The 17,352-nt window shown below is 41.2% G+C and overlaps 1 protein-coding gene across 1 annotated transcript in view; it reads left to right on the forward strand.

Annotated features, from left to right (window-relative positions):
• Positions 1–17,352, forward strand: part of KIF27 (kinesin family member 27) — a 99,568-nt gene that overhangs the window by 14,047 nt on the left and 68,169 nt on the right. The window contains exons 3-5 of the mRNA XM_056122468.1: positions 1,286–1,486; positions 8,208–9,166; positions 14,048–14,191. Of these exons, the coding sequence (XP_055978443.1) occupies positions 1,286–1,486; positions 8,208–9,166; positions 14,048–14,191 (1,304 nt within the window). The remainder of the gene's footprint in view (positions 1–1,285; positions 1,487–8,207; positions 9,167–14,047; positions 14,192–17,352) is intronic.

A 17,352-nucleotide genomic window follows, 5' to 3' on the forward strand; every position in this document is an offset into this window, starting at 1 on the left:
CTCTTGTCATCATGAAATTCTCCTGGCCCTCTGCAACATAAATTAAAAAATCTTGTCACCTCTTACCTTTGCTACTGGCCTTTTATGAGATACGGTCATGTTATATCTCAACCCCCCTCTGCTCCCAGATTGCCACGCTGAGAGTGTAAGTGGCTTCCCAGCTTAGACACCTGCCCTTTCAGAGTATATGCAAAACACATTTGCTCTAAATACCAATTTACCACTTTAATAATTTTCATCTCATTGTGAATAAAACTGAGTCCATTGTGTGGTTCTATGAAGCCCTACATGATCTGACTTTTGTCAACTCTTTGACCTCATCACTCATCACCTCTTTCCTGGTTCCCTCTGCTTGCTTATGGTACCATCGGAGCAGCATAACAGTTGTTGTGCTGTCTGCATAGGTCACCAGATCTTCTCTGCCATCCCTCTCTCTTTTTTTTTTCTTTTAGCTTCTGTCATTTTTTCCCCACAAAAATTTATTTTATTAAAGCACTGTGAATTTCAGAGTTATTCATAGTTGAGTTCTTTGCTTGTAGATTAGCTTCACAATGATGCCCAGCATGTGTTTCCTATAGTTGCAAGTATCATTTAAATACACACATACTTGTAGTAATTGCCTTGCCCACTTTTTTTCTCTAGGCATACTTAATACTTTTTAATATGTCATATTCACTGAAAAGTTATTTTTGCTATTTTCTGTCTTTCCTCAGTATCTTTTCACAAGAGCAGATTTTTTTCTCCTATTTTTTTTGTCTTTTTGGGGCACACCCAGTGATTCTCGGGTTACTCCTGGCTCTGTATTCAGGAATTACTTCTGGCGGTGCTTGGGGGGCCATATGGGATGCCGGGGATTGAATCCAGGTCAGCCACATGCAAGGCAAATGCCCTACCTGCTGTACTATTGCTCTGGCCCAACCTTCTGTTTTATTTACTGATGATTTCTAGGATTCTAGGAAATTATCTAGAATATAGTATCAATTAAATAAATAATTATTGATAAGTGCTTGGGTGAATTTTAGATAAGGTCATACATTTGAAAACATTGACATAGGTTATATATTGTTTTTAAAAATTACAGAGATTTATTATTTCAATATTTTGCTGTTCTTGGTGCTGGGATCAAGGTCTTGTATGCAAAGAATGCACTTTACATTATGGGCCCCTTTGCCCCCAAATTATAGAGGTTGAAGACAATTAGCTTAATTGCAAATGAAACTAACTGGGGTTGAAGGTTTGTTTTAATTTTTAAAGCTTGAGATTTTTCTTTTTTCTAATTTTTTAGCTTCAGTTGTGGAGGGTCAAAAGGGTATCATTCCTCGAGCAATCCAAGAAATATTTCAAAACATCTGTGAGAATCCTAACATTGACTTTACTATCAAAGTGTCTTATATAGAAGTATACAAGGAAGACTTAAGGGATCTTCTAGAATTGGAGACATCTGTAAAGGATCTTCACATCCGAGAAGATGAAAAAGGAAACACAGGTAAAGTAGCCATCTTAATTGATAGCTTTTATTAACAAGCAGAAATGAGTGATTTATTTTCTGGTTATATTCCAGTGAGTGAGAGAGAGAGAGAGAGAGAGAGAGAGAGAGAGAGAGAGAGTGTGTGTGTGTGTGTGTGTGTGTGTGTGTGTGTGAGTTTGCTCCTGACTTTGTGTTCAAGATCACTCCAGATGATGCTCAGGGGACCATTGTGGTGCTGGGGATCAAACTGAGGTAGATGCATGCAAGACAAGAGCCTTAACCCTGTACTAGTTCTCTTGCTCTTTCCAGTGAAGCTTTGAAAAACAGAAGAGATACAGAACGATTTTTTTTTTTTTTTGCTTTTTGGGTCACACCTGATGATGCACAGGGTTAACTCTGGTTCTGCACTCAGAAATCACCCCTGGCAGTGCTCAGGGGACTATATGGGATGCCGGGAATCGAACCCAGGTCGGCTGCATGCTGTGCTATTGCTCCAGCCCCTGAATGATTTTATTTTTACTTTAGTATTTAATAGCTTACCAATATCTGTTAAATCACCCAGGTGAAAAGTCAAAGTTTAGTCTGTGTCTTTAGACTGGTTGAAAAGATGAAGTGATTAATTTGTAATTCAAGATATTTATTTCCCACTCCTCGGCTCTCGGCTGATTTTTTTTTTTTTGAGTCATATCTGGTGGTGCTCAGGGGGCACTGCTAGTGGTACTCGGGTTCGTATGTGGTGCTGGGATCTTCCTGTTTTGTCTTACCTCCTGTACTATCTTTTTGTTTGTTTGTTTTTTGTACCATATTCCACTGGTGTTCAGGGTTTACTTCTGACTCAATGCTCAGGGATAATAAGGATATGTTCTAAGGAGAACAAATATGGTAGCAGGGATTAAACTTGAGTGGGCCACATATAAGGCAAATGCTCTGCCCACTGTACTATCTCTTCTCTTTGTTTTTATTTATAGATATATATGGACATATGGTCACATATATGGATGTATTATATATAAATATATTTGTTAGACATATGGAGCGATAGCACAGCGGGTAGGGCGTTCGCCTTACAAGCGGCCAACATGGCCGACCAGAGTTCGATTCCTCCGCCCCTCTTGGAGAGCCCGGCAAGCTACCGAGAGTATCCGATATGCCAGACACAGTAACAACAGTCTCCAGTGGAGACGTTACTGGGCCCGCTCGAGCAAATCGACGATCAACGGGAGGGCCTTTACCTTTACCTTTATACATATGAACACATATAATATTTTTTGGGGCCACATCTGGTTGTGCTCAGGGTTACTGTTGGCTCTGTACTCAGGGGTCACTGCTGACAACCTTTGGGGTCTACTTAGGGTGTTAGGGATTGAACCCAGGTCAGCTGCATGCAAAGCAAGTGCTTTACCCATTATACTGTGTCTCTGGTCCCCACCCCTTTGATTTTTATCACCGCACACCTTTGCTTTTCCTTTTAAATTTTCTTCATTTTTGGCAGTGCCAAGGTTCATTTCCAGGGCCTCCTAACTCTAATCTAATCGATTGCTAAACTACAATGCAGGGCCCCCTTGAGATTTTTTTTAATTTAGAAAGTTTATGTGTTTTCTTTTTCAATTTTTGAGGTACCATAATTTAATCCAACTTGTTCTTGGTTTTATCTCCTTTTCCCTTTCATTTTTCTTGAGATTAAACTCTTCTGCCAGAATGTTTTAAACTAACTTCATTTGTGATAAAAAGGGAGTTGCTCCATTGAAATATCATTCAAAACTTTTTATATTTAAATACCAAATTTCTAAACTTCAAAAGTTTACTTCCCATTAGGAATTAATCAAAGCATACCAAGCTTTATCTTTAGAATTCCAGTTTCTAGGGAAACAGATACAAAAGAATTAAAACACTCACAGAAAATGGACTAGTTATTTTTCATTTGATGTGTGTTGCCCGCAGTTGCTGGGGGTGGCTCAGGGCCTTGTGCCTTACCCATGCACTTCCCAAAGCCAAAGGGGTTGTTTGTAGCCGCTTGAATTTTATTTATTTATTTATTTATTTATTTAATGTTGGAGTACTGCTATTTATTCAGCCACTGTTTAGGCTGATTGAATTTTGCATGAACTCCTATCCTTACTTTCCCCCCCATTTTTAATAATTTTATTTATTGAATCACTGTGAGAGTAGTTACAAAGCTTTTGGGTTTAACTCTCAGTCATACAATGAAACACCCGTACCTTCACCAGTGCCCATTCTCCATTACCAAAAACCCCGGTATATCCCCATCCCACACCCTCCCCCTACCTGTGGGGCAGATGATTTCCAAATCACTGTCTCTATACTTTGATCGCATTCAACATTTCCACATTACTCTCTCTCTACTTTGATCACATGGCCCAAATGTGACTATCCAGTGGCCTCTGAAGGATGGCGGCCACTGGGCTGCCAGGGGGAACAGGCCGAGGCGCGAAACCTATTCCCACCTGGGTTGGCCCAGCACCAGTAGCCTACTGCAGAGAACAGATGCATTTCTACCTAAAGCCATTGGGTTCCGAGATTTGTTTCTGAGTCTTTGGGATCATGGCCTTTAAGCAGTTCAATCAGGAACCAAAGAGGCCTTGCCTCCAATTATATAGCTGAGCCGGAGGTGGTTTGTGGGTGTGTTTCCCACATACCTAACTTTTGGCCGTTTACTTTCTTGGTAAACTTTGCCCCAAGTTTTTGGGGTCTGGCCAAAGGCACAGCAGCAATTTTGGGGTATCTGGAAGTCTGAAGGCGCCATGAGGTTGCTGATGCACTCGCCTCACAGGTACAGATTGACCTGCTGGCGGCACCATACCCCCTCATTTTTTTTTTAACTCACAAAGTTTTCTAGGTCAAGTATTCTAGTAATCCAATGCAAACTAAAATAAATATGTACTTTATGACACACCAGCATAAGAAAGCCTTTCAACCATCAGTTTTTCATAAAACATGAGAAATCCTTCTTTGGCTTAATTTTGGTAGTTCTTATACCTTAGTTATTTCAAATCATGAGCTTTCTACACCAAATACTTTAACAATTTCACAATGCAAACATGCTTTCAGACACAGAAAAAGGCCATTGATTCTTACTAAACTGTTAAGTAGCAGCATAAGAAAACACTTGAACTGTCAATGTTTATGAAAACATGAGAAAACTCTGTTTTGGTGTCTTCTGTACCTTCGTTATTAAACTAAAAAGCCTAATTTGATCTCTGCACTAGTTCACAAAGCTTGTTTCTCTTCTCCTTTGGGCTTTAATGTTGAAGTGTTCCACACAGACAGACAGGCAGAGATGAACTGACTACACACTTCACCTATATGTGCACATATATACTGTTGCAAGAAGGTCAGAGAGAAAACTGATGGACTGAGAAAGGAAGGGGAGATCCCCAGGGCAAATTAGCCCTGTCAGCCAATAGGGATTTTTGTCCACCCTCCCCCCACCCCCCAGCTTCCCAGCTTGATCAGCTTGTTTCAGAGACAGACAAAGGAGACCCCTAGGGAACTGCAAACAAATCCTGCAAAGGGAGGACCACACTCTGTTGTGGGAGCAACCTGCCAGGTCCCTGCAGAATTACCAGAGTTTTCAGAGAAACTGAAAACATAACCAGACAAAGGAATATCCTCCTCTCATGACATTTTTCAAAGAAATAGATTGAGCACTCCAGAAATTCATATGGAATAATGATAATAACCTCACGGATAGCTAAAGCAATCCTTTAGAAAAAGAAGATGGGAGACATCACCTTTCCCAACTTCAGTCTGGACAAGAAGTGAGTGCTGAAAGTAAGTTAAGGGATATACATGATAAACTTTCAGTACCTGAATTGTAAACCATAATGGCAATAAGGGATTGCATGGGGGAGGGGGGCAGCTGGAGGGAGGAAGTGATTAAGGAGGGAGGGAGAGGGGGTTGGGGGGAGATAGGGAGAGAGAGAGAGGGAGAGAGAGAGGACCAGCCATAGAGGCAGGCTGGGGAGGGGGTGATGGGAGGGAAACTGGGGACATTGGTGGTGGGAAATGTAGACTGGTGAAGGGATGGTTGTTGGAATCTTAGTATGAATGAAACGAAACCCAACCATGAACAACTTTGTGACTATCTTACTGTGATTCAGAAAAAAAGAAAAAAGTAATGTGTACTCAGTATTTTGAGGATGGAGGGTCTATATATGTCTGTTTGGCCAGTTTCTTCCATTTCTTGCCTGAAGATCAGTGTTTCTATGTTTAGTATTTGCCTAGTTTATCCAGCAATTATAGTGGAGTGTTAGTCTTCTACTACTATTGTAAAACACTATTGCGTTTGCTGTCAATATCTTCATTCGTGTCTTATTAGCAGTTGTTTTAAATTATTTTGATGGCTGATACATATATATATGTTTTGATGCATATATATTTAGTGATATGAATTCTTCTTGGTATGTTGATCCTTTTCACCCTAAGAAATGATTATCCCTATCCTTTATAGCCTCTTAAAATTTGAAGTCTGATAACTAACAGCGGTATGACCATGCTAGCCTTTTATTCAGAATTGTTTGCTGGCAAGGTTGTTTTCCAGTATTTAACTCTGAGCATGTGTCACTCTGACTGTTCTGATGTTGTAGGTAGCAAAAAGTATGATAACATACTGGAATTGATCAGTAAACAAACTTGCAATCTAACTCTCGTATATTTTGTTTGCCCTGACTCATTCTTTACATGTAGGCTCAATCTTTCCAGTATTTGGTTTAGTGGTTCAGTAAAAGCCAAGAGTAAGAATATCAAATGTCATCCAGCTGCTTATTGTTTTTCATAAAAAATGGTGAACATTGGTCAATAAATAGTCTCAGAGACTAGAACAATAGTACTGAGGGTAGGGTGCTTGCCTTGCATGCGGCTGAAGTGGGTTTGATTCCTGGCATCCCATATGGTTCCCTGAGCACTCCCAGGATGCTCAGATTCACCTGCTTTTTCCTTGTTTTTTTTTTTTTGTTTTGTTTTTGAATACACCCAATGGGACTCAGGCTGCTCCTCATTCTGTGCTTGTTGGTCATTCCTTCTGGTGCTCAGGGGCCATGCAATGCTGGGATAGAACCTGGACCTTCTGCGTGCAAGGCATGTGCACTCGCTCTTTGAGATATCTTTTTTTTTAAAATATTTATGGTATTTTTTTTATTTATTTTTTTTATAATTTATTTCTTTATTGAATCACTGTGGGAAAAGTTACAGAGCTTTTGGGTTTAGGTCTCAGTCATGTAAATATCAAACACATTTCCCTTTACCAATACTTATTTTTAACCGCGAACCCCAATAGAACCCCACCTCCCACCCCTCCCAATTCCTGTGAGGCAGATGAGTTCTAGTTAATACTCTATCTACTTTGACTAGATACATTGTTTCGATAGAAGATGCACCATTATTGTTTAGAGTTTACGACCCCCCCCCCAATCAGACATGCTGAAACAGCGTTGTGAAATGATTTGCTTTCTACAGCTGGGTTTAAGAATAAAATGATGTCGCGCGGCCGCTATTGCGGCCATGCGGTTCTGCATTTCTGCTATTTTACTTATTAACCCTGGAAGTATTTCTATTAAAAGTTAGGTAGTTAAGAGATTGGTTTCTGTGCTCTGGAGTTGTGGCCGTGCCAGAGAGCCGCTTGTGGGGGGCAGCTGGTGACCTCGGTCGGGCGTGAAGGACGGACCAGATCGCCCCCCTTCCCATGAGGTCCCTGCCGCCCCCACCCCCGGCTCAAACCTGCTGTCCACAAGGCTCCCGTGCGGCCGCCATCTTTCTTGCCAGAGAGGCCAGGGCGAATGGAGCAACACCCTTTCCCCTCCGTGCAGGCATGCTGGCGCGATTTAACACATAGTCCATTCGCTTTTCTGCTCCAAGCATTTGGTTTTCTGCGCTAAGTTCTTGTGCTTCCGGGGCCGTGGCCGTGCCGGAGAGCCGCTCGTGGGGGGTAGCTGGTGACCACGGTTGGGCGTGAAGGACGGCCCAGAACGCTCCCCTTCCCATGAGGTCCCTGCCGCCCCCACCCCCGGCTCAAACCTGCTGTCCACAAGGCTCCCGTGCGGCCACCATCTTTCTTTCCAGTCTTTGAGATATCTTACTTATAAGATATAAAGTATAAAGTACAACACTTGACAAGTATAAAATATTATTGGATATTAGTATCAAGCGTGGATTGATTTTGGTTCTTATTTATGCCACTAAACTCTTTCAAGTTTATCTACTAAACTGTAAAATCAAAATACTTGAATACTTTGTTTTTGGTCAACCATCTTTAGGAACTGTGACATTTGATTCAAATAAATTGTGAATTTATTTTTGAGTAAATTAAAAAAATACACTCACACAGACACACGCACACACATCTTTCAGAATTAGGGATAGTAATTTCTTTGGGTAATCTAAAAATGTTTAATGAGGGGTCAGAACAGTAGCACCGTGGATATAGTGCCTTGCACACAGATAACCCAGGTTTGATCCCTGGCACCCCATATGGTCCTCTGAGCACTGCCAGGAGTGATCCCTGAGTGTAGAGCCAGGAGTAAGTTCTAAGCGCCTTCAGGTATGGCTCAAAGCAAAAAAAAAATTGTTTAATGACGTTACTGATTTTTTAATTACAATTCTTTGATTTCCCTTTAAGGAGACTATTAATCTGGACTGTATAGCAAATAATAACTTGTGTAGTTAATTATACTGGATTGTTTTGATTAACATTTGGTTTAAAACTTTTTATTGCTATTTTAAGTGATTGTTGGGGCCAAGGAATGCCAGGTGGAAAGTGCAGATGAAGTGATGAGTCTCCTGGAAATGGGCAATGCAGCCAGACACACAGGTACCACCCAGATGAATGAGCATTCCAGTAGATCACATGCAATTTTCACCATCAGCATCTGTCAAGTCATGAAAAATCTAGAGGAAGCTGAAAATGGACCCTGGTATTCCCCTCGGCAAATTGTCTCAAAATTTCACTTTGTGGATTTGGCTGGATCAGAAAGAGTGACCAAAACAGGGAATACTGGTGAGCGGTTCAAAGAATCCATTCAAATCAACAGTGGGTTGTTGGCTTTAGGAAATGTGATAAGTGCTCTTGGGGATCCACGTAGAAAGAATTCGCATATTCCATATAGGGATGCTAAAATTACCCGGCTCCTGAAAGATTCCCTGGGAGGCAGTGCCAAGACTGTTATGATCACCTGTGTCAGCCCCTCCTCCTCAGATTTTGATGAATCCTTGAATTCTCTCAAATATGCCAACAGAGCACGCAACATTAGGAACAAACCGACCTTAAACTTTAGCCCGGAGACAGATCGCATAGATGAAATGGAATTTGAGATTAAGTTGCTTCGAGAAGCTTTGCAGAGCCAGCAGGCTAGCAGTGTCCTTCAGACCAGCCAGACACGAGAGGGAACTCCTGACAAAAGCAGGATCCATTCTCTGGAGGAGCAAGTCGCTCACCTACAAGGAGAATGTTTGGGTTACCAGACTTGTATAGAAGAAGCCTTCACTTTCCTGGTGGACTTAAAAGATGCTGTCAGACTAAACCAAAGACAGCAGCACAAACTACAGGAGTGGTTTAACATGACACAGAAGGTCAGGAAGGTGGTGCTCAACTCACTCAGAGAGAAAAGAGGCCCCGGTCACCTGGAAGAAGGGCCACAGCATGCTACGGTTCTTCAGCTGAAGAAAGAACTGAAGAAATGCCAGGTACTTAGACAACACATTTGTAGTAACTATTTAAGGATTAAATTTATTTAATTTAATAAATAAGTGAGTAAGAGCCGTTGTAGAATTCTATAAGGTTTTGAAAAGGACTTTTGTGTAAAATTTCATTTCCCTCTAAGGTTTCTTTCTTCCTTCTCTTTTCCAATTGCTTTTTCCCAATTTGTACTTTTTCTTTGGTAGGGTATAGAAACTCCCCAGGAAATGCTCAGAGTACCCTTGGACCCACTCCCTACTGTAGTGATCCTGGCAGCATAGGCCTGATGGGTCAGTGCTGGTGATGATGTGGTACTGCAGGCCACGGGGGCCATGCCTGGCACAACTGGGTTTGGGGGTATGGGGATGTGGTACCATGTGAGTTTCAAAGAAAATGCGCAGGGGTGTGTGGGACTTGAGCGTTGGGTGGCCGATAACCATTCCCCTGACTGGCCCACAGTGACGGACAGACAAAGGACCAGGGGAACGGAGAAACAGGACCCCAAGCTGGTTGGTAGTCAGTTTCTTTCTTTCTCCTCCCCAGCGTAGTTTGATCTCTCCCTTTACAGCACAATTGTAGTCATAGTCTGGTCATAGTCCCAGTCATCATAGTTTCATTATCCTAGTCTCTTCATAGACCTCAAGGTTCTCTACTTTCTAGTCATCCTTATCTTAAGATAGTCTTCCTTATCTTCCTCATTGTCCCACTTACCCCTTACAGCATAGTTATATAGAAATCATGAAGGGTGGGGGTACACATAGGTGGGGTTGAACATGTTATAACAACAGAGGTAAAGCCACTCCTTCAGGGGAAGTTCTAAGGGATTAACTCTAGGACAAAATCTCATCTGAGGGTTCAGCACTCCAGATTACTAGGAAATCCACTCAAGTGCAGGATTCTGTCCAGGGTGTATTGCTGTCTCCTTTCCTCAGCTAGTAATTCATTTAAACAATCATAGTAAATTTACTTCTTAAAATATTTGTGGTCATTTTGTATGAACACAGTAAGAGACGTCACGGTCCTGGTCCTCCCGTTGTTCATCGATTTGCTCGAGCAGGCCCAGTAACGTATCCATTGTGAGACTTCTTGTTACGGTGTTTGGCATATCGAATATGTCATGGGTAGCTTGCCAGGCTCTGCCATGCGGGCGAGATACTCTTGGTAGCTTGCCAGGCTCTCCAAGAGGGGCAAAGGAATCGAACTCGGGTCGGCCATGTTGGCTGTGTGCAAGGCAAACGCCCTACCGCTGTGCAATCGCTCCAGCATAGTAAATTTACTTCTTAAAATATTTCTAGTAATTTTGTATGAACACAGTAAGAGGCGTACTTATCTTAAAGGTTGGCGCTTCCTGGGGACATTTTGCTATATATCTTAGATTACAGTCCTCAGGCCAGGTTAGCCTTTCCTAACTCAGCAGGGTCTTTACTCAATTGCTTATTTTTGGGTCATGACAGAGTTTGTTCCATGACTGTGTTCTTAACTTATTATACTCGTGGTGCTTAGCTTGTCCCCTTTTGTTGCCAGGGTAGCTTACAGCTTGCCCTGAATCCATCCAGTCCCTTCGTTGGAACCCTCCTTTTGGGGATGTTAGGAAGTAAAGGTAACTGAGGCTTAAGTAAGGTAAATATGATGGATGTCCAGGAGTAAATATTATTTGGAATCAGTTAACTCCCATGTTACAAAGCATAGCATCGGCTGTCTTCCTGTGTCTATACAAAAAGGAAATTGCTAAACAAACCATGTGAATGACATAAAGGAAAGAGAAAGGCAATATAGTATTATTAGTGCGTGATTAAATTGGGTGTGCCTTAGGGGTATTGTTGTGGGAGTAGCTCAGTAAACCTAAGCTTCCTGCAGGAGGAGCAAGGAAAACCCAGTGTTATCCAACAGTGCCAGATATCAACCTGGCAGCTAATACTTGCAAACCATGAGCTCATATCTTTTAAACTATTGCCCTGGGTCATTTCTTTCCTTTTGTTTTTTTGCAAGGCTTTTCATTCTTTTTAGTTTCAATGTATTTTAATTTGTATATTTATTGAATAGAATCTGTGGACCTAGTCATTAAGTTTAAAAATGAAAAGGGGCGCAATTTCAGCTATTGTTACGAGATCTTTCCTTTGTGGGGGTGGTAGGGCTCTCAGCTACTGCTCAGGAAACCTGGGAATCACTCCCAACAATACTCCAGAGTCACCTGGAGATACTGAGGGACCTCCTGGGCTCCACCTATTGGTGCTGGCTGAGAAGCTTGCTTGGTCAGACACTGAACTCGGGTTCCTGCCATGTAAGGCTGTAAGTAGGTAAGTAAGTAAATGTGTAAGTTAAGTAAGAAAGTAAGTAAGTAAGTAAGTGCTGGCCACTGAGCTATTGCCCCAGCCCCACTCTATGAGGTTTTTTGTTTGTTTGTTGATTTGTGTTTTGCAAATACTGCAAAGACCTGGCATTTCTCAGGTCTTACTCCTGGTGGTGCTTAGGGATCACTCCTGGCAGGGTTTGGGGGACCATATATGGTACCATGGATCGAATCTGATTGGCTTTGGGCAAGGCAGATGCCCTAGCTGCAGAATTATCTATTTATTTGAACAAATTATCATTATCATTGATAATAATTAAGGAGTATGCATATGTACATATATGCTTGTGGTATATGCTTGCGGTATGTATATTTGTTGACTTCAGAATTGCATTTCTCCACTTTCATTTAAAAAATCATCTACCAAGTAAATAATATGGTGAAAGTTGTAGAGGACAATATATACCACAATTTGCTTATGTGTAGTTATTGGTTTGATGCAGAAATGTATAGTCTGCTAGTTTAAAAATGTTTTGTTTTGTTTGTTGTTGAGCCACATGTGACTGGGCTGCTCCTGGCTTGCTTTTCTACCTCCTGGCATTGCCAGGGCTCAATTATTGACCTTCCATATACAAAGTGTTCGTTCTAGCACGTCGAGCTTTTTCTCTGTTTCCTAAAGAATATTTTATCATAAAAAATAACTTTTTGAAAAAAAAAGATAATAGAGAAAATTGCTGTATTTTTTTGTGAATATTTTTTTAACATCTGGCCTAATAGAAAATGGGCATTTACTTTTGTTGGATTTTCTTGTTTTAGTTGAAGTATATGAGGATATATATTGACAGGTACTTGGGAATAATATTTTAACACCTTTTTCAGATAATTATAGGTATTCTCTGATAATATGTGAAAATGCAATAAGTGCAAATTTCCTAAAGTTTACTTCCAGTTGAACTGGAGCAGTAGCACAGTGAGTAGGGCATTTGCCTTGCACACTGCTAACCCGAGTTCGATTCCCCCGCCCCTCTCGGAGAGCCCGGCAAACTACTGAGAGTATCCTGCCCGTAAGGCAAAGACTGGCAAGCTACCTGTGATGTATTTGATATGCCAAAACAGTTACAACAGGTCTCACAATGGAGATGTTACTGGTGCCCACTTGAGCAAATCGATGAACAATGGGAGGACAGTGCTACAGTACTACAGTGCTTACTTCCAATATGAGAACCTGAAAATATTTTGTTTCAATAAGAGCTGTGCATTAAAATTCACTCCTGTGTCTTGTACTTGTCCACAGGTAATTTGAAGTCATTAGTTATTTGGAAAATTATTTGTTTACTAAGTTATACACATATTCCAAATATTGATACATACTATAAAAATCACAGATATTAATAACATTAATATCACCACTAATCGTACCAGCAGTCTTTAATTATTGAAATCCATCTAAGTTATAGTAGCAAAAATGCTTTCCAAAAATCTAAATTTTGTGTGGAAATTGAATTTTGTATTCTTTTTGTTGGGGTCCACACCAGCAGTGCTCAGGGGTTAGACCTGACTCTGGGCTTAGGGATCAGTCCTTCGGCTTGGGGGACCACATGGAATGCTGGGGATCGAATTGTGATTAGCGGCATGTAAGACAAACACCCTACTCGCATACCATTGCTTCAGCCCTGGTTAAAGTTTTTTCTTAAAAAAATTTTTAGCAGAATTTTTTTTGTTTTGTGTGGTGTGGTTTGGGCCATATCTGGCAGGACTCTGGGCTACTCCCCAGGCTTCACTCCAGGTGGTTGCACACCTGATAATTGATCCAGGTCAGTCTCCTACAGGTAAGTGCCTTAATCCTTGTACTATCACTTTGGACAATTTTTTAAAGTGCAGGAAATAAAATCAGGAAAGTCTTTCTATCTTTAATGTTCGTTTTTGTTTTTGTTTTTGCTTTGCAGTATAGGTCTTATACATGTGAGGCATGAACTTACCATTTAGCCACCTGATTAGTCACCATACTGCTTAGTTATGTTACAACTACGACAGTTTCTCTCAGATGAAAGTTTTTCTTTTCTGTGGTGGAGGTGGGGCACAACTGGTGGTGTTGAGTCACTCCCAGCTAAGTGCTAAGTAGACCATGCAGTGGTTGAGGATGGAACCTTATCTTTTGTGTAAAGCTTGCTTTTCAGCCGGCCTAGTGAGTTCTCTCTCCAGTCCAGTTTTCCAGCATTCTTGTGTGTGTTTGGGGTGGGGGAGTCCTTCATAATAAATAGCTATAGGTGCCCCACTGAAAAATTTGGAGAATTGGACTGAAGAGAAAACTTAATGGACTGGAGTGTTTGGATTCCATCCTGGGTACAGCATGGCCCCTCAAATACACCCGGAGATATGCCCACCAGAACTATGCAGGTGGTAACCCCTGGGCACCACCAGTTATGTCTCCAAACAAACAAACAAACAAACAAACAAAAAGTTAGAAATAAGAAGGTTAAGAAAAAAAATTGAAGTAACATAATGAAGCCTTCATTAGAACACTGGCTTTCTGGTCTTAACGAGGACTCGCAGATATTCCCGTGGTGACACTCTTTCCCACTGTCGTCCTCCCTTCCAGTGTGCTCTTGATGCTGATGAAATACTGTTTACTCAGAAGGAACAAGAGGTGAAAGAGCTCAAGGATCAAATGCAAGTAATGACACAGGAAAACAAAGGACACATTCTGTCTTTGAAAGAAGCACAAAATGTGAATAGACTGCAGGTAGCGTTTCTGTATGTTTCTAGTTCTGTAGATTTGTTTAAGATAGTCTGTTTTAAATAACTAGAATAGCTTACACTTTTTTTTTCTTTGGGGCAGGGGGCGTACCCACTGATGCTCAGTGAAAGTTCTGAATCACTAGCATGAAAAAGTTATTAGAGTTCCCCCACTAAGTTGAGGTAAAGGAATACCTTTTTAGTGGAGCATCATCCAGTGATGCTCTGGTGCTATTCTTGGTAAGGTGCTCAGGGGTTGTTATTCCTGGTTGCTGAGGGACCCTGCAGGAATTGAACCCAGGCCTTTCACATGCAAAGCATGTGCTGTATCTTTGAGCTATTTTCCTGGCCCAGGGAAACCATTTTTATTACTAGCTCAACTTTCTGTTTCACAAACACAAGGAATTTGCAAATCATGTTGCAGTTACCTTTTTGCCATATTTTCCCTTCAGCTTTTTCTCAAGGCAATGTTAAGATTTAGAATATAATTATGTGATTTAAACTTTTGAGGTTATTATATTTGCTTTGCTTTTTGGGAGGTGGGTGGGCCACTCCCAGTTCTCCTTAGGGCTTATTTCTGGTTCTGTGCTTAAGGATCACTCCTGGTGGTGCTCAGGGAACCATATGCAGTGCCAGGGATTGAACTCAGGTTGGCTATGTGCAAGACCAGGCACCTTACCTGCTGTACTCTCCCTGGCCCTTGATTTACTTTTTTTTTTTTTTTTTTGCTTTTTTGGTCACATCCAGTGATGGTCAGGGGTTGCTCCTGGCTCTGCACTCAGGAATCAGTCCTGGAGGTGCTCGGGGGAACCATATGGGATGCTAGGGATCGAACCTTGGGTCAGGTGCGTGCAGGGCAAATGCCCTACCTGCTGTGTTACCGCTCCGTCATCCCATGTCCCTTGATTTACTTTTTAACTTTGGTTATATTCTCAACTTTAGCTTTCCTGTTATTAATATGAATATGCCTGAAGTGTAAAACACAGTATATTCCTAGGTATACTTCCTGACCTAGGCTCCCCTTTTAATTCCCCAAGTTAATTTTATTTAGTTAATCTTAGAGGTGCTGAAACTCAGACCCTGGGCTTTAGACATGCAAAGCAAGTACCCTACTACTGAGCCACACTCTCTCCCCTAAAGAAAGCCTTTAATCATTTTGTGTGTGTGGTGGTGGGGTGGGTTACACCCGTGATATGCTCAGATTACCTGGCTCTGTACTCAGGAATCAATCCCATGGTGCTTGGAAACCATATGGGATGCTGGGGAATCAAACCTTGGTTAGCTATGTGCAAGGCAGGTGCTCTACCTGCTGTACTATCCTTCCAGCCCCCACCTTTAATCGTAAAAAAAATTAAAAAAATTTTTTTTTCAATTGAGATACCTGGGTTTATAATACCGTTCATCACACTTTTCATGCACCTATCATTTAAATACCAGAGAGCCTCATCTTCCCTCCACCAGTGTCTTGAGGAATCCCCAGCCCCCATGTAAGCTCAGTTTGTAGACAAATCTTCAATTCCAATGACTTTGATCATTTGTTGTTCTCTTACTGTGTTTCTCTCCCATATCCCACGTAGTGATAACACCTACACACATATAGATGAACAGAGCTACTCTGAAATTTCACAAAATTGTAAATCAGTGGTTATGATGGAAATTTATTACATGTATCTTTGGTTTTATAATTGATTCATAAAATATACTTCAAAGATGATTTTGCTTGTGGGTGAGAAGTTTTATAAAGATACCCACACTCTGCACTTGAGGTGAACTTCCCTGTTGTAAGCTAAGCAAATGCTGATTTTAGAAAACTCCCTGTGCCATACTGATAAGATGCCATCATGTGCATGTGCCCCCGCATTGCTTGGCATGTACAAAGTAATGTTGAGTGTGTAATAATGCCCAATAGAAACAGGTTCTTGGACCTCTGGGCTTTGTGTAAGGTGCATACCTAGCCTTGACCCACCAGTCTGATCAACCAGGGTAGTAAAGACCTCCTTGTTCCCTCGCCATGAATTGTCTCCATAGGCCTGACATGTGACAACTGGTCACAGCACAGTGATAGGTTAGTAAAGTAAATTATTTTAAAGAATTAACTTATTTTAGAGGTCTATAAATTTAAAGAACATTATGGACAATTCTTTGCTAATGCATTTTATTTATTTATTTAGAGCTAAATTTTATTTTTATAAAGTTGTTCACAGTAATTCATCACATTTAATATTCAAACACCAATCCCACCACCATTGCACCTTTCCACTACCATATTTGGAATGTTTTCCACCCCAAATCCCAACTGTGCCCCCCAAAGCAGAACTGAAACAATTTTGTATTACTTGTTATGAATAATCCACTAAAAATGGTCAATAAAGTTCCTTTGAGGAAAGTGTGTGAAGATTGTTATATTTTGTTCTGGAGCAATTAAGCCCTAGTATATGAGATTACTAACATGTTTGTTAAACCCAATCAAATGTTGTGTGATACTCTTGGTACATTAGTGGTGTAGAGTATGAGAGCTCCAGGAATTCTAAAATTTAGAATACTATTATATAGCAGAGTCCCTCATGGGTGAGACCTGTGTTGCTCTCTTCTGGGAGCTTTATTTCTGAGTCTCTGGATCATGGCCACTGATGTGATTATATGGCGCCAGGGGCAGTTTGTGTGTGTGACTGCAAACTTGGGAGGTGGGAGTATTCCTGCTCCTAGCAGGCTTGGAGATTTCAGTCACGGGTCCTACATACCTGAGTTTTTCTGCAGATTTCCCTCATAAGTGAGGCTCGTCCCAGACTGGAGAACAGCTGTGAGCATGGCTTCAATTGAGTTCTGGAGGGTTTTGGCTGCTGGGGCTCTATTGAGGTGGGGAGGGAAACTCCACCTGCCCCCCCTCTGAGTTTGTCCTAATACATTTTAGAGTTTACATAAATATAAAATTTGAAGATTTGTAAGAATGAAGATAAATAACAAAATTTTAGGGGAAAAAACTAAATAGGTCTATGAAAGTACAAAATGTGTTTTCTACTAAGAAAGGGAAGATGGGCTTTTTATTAGAAACTTTATTATAGGTGCATATGCTGCTGGAGCCCATGTCCTGCTTGTGCCCACATGGCTGAGTGCACGTGGATCCCAAGAACATGTGTCGCTGGCATCTCTCCCTTTTGAAATGTGCAC

This window comes from Sorex fumeus, unplaced genomic scaffold, assembly GCF_029834395.1.
Source record: "Sorex fumeus unplaced genomic scaffold, SorFum_2.1 ptg000046l, whole genome shotgun sequence".
In the NCBI taxonomy this organism is placed as follows: Eukaryota; Metazoa; Chordata; class Mammalia; order Eulipotyphla; family Soricidae; genus Sorex; species Sorex fumeus.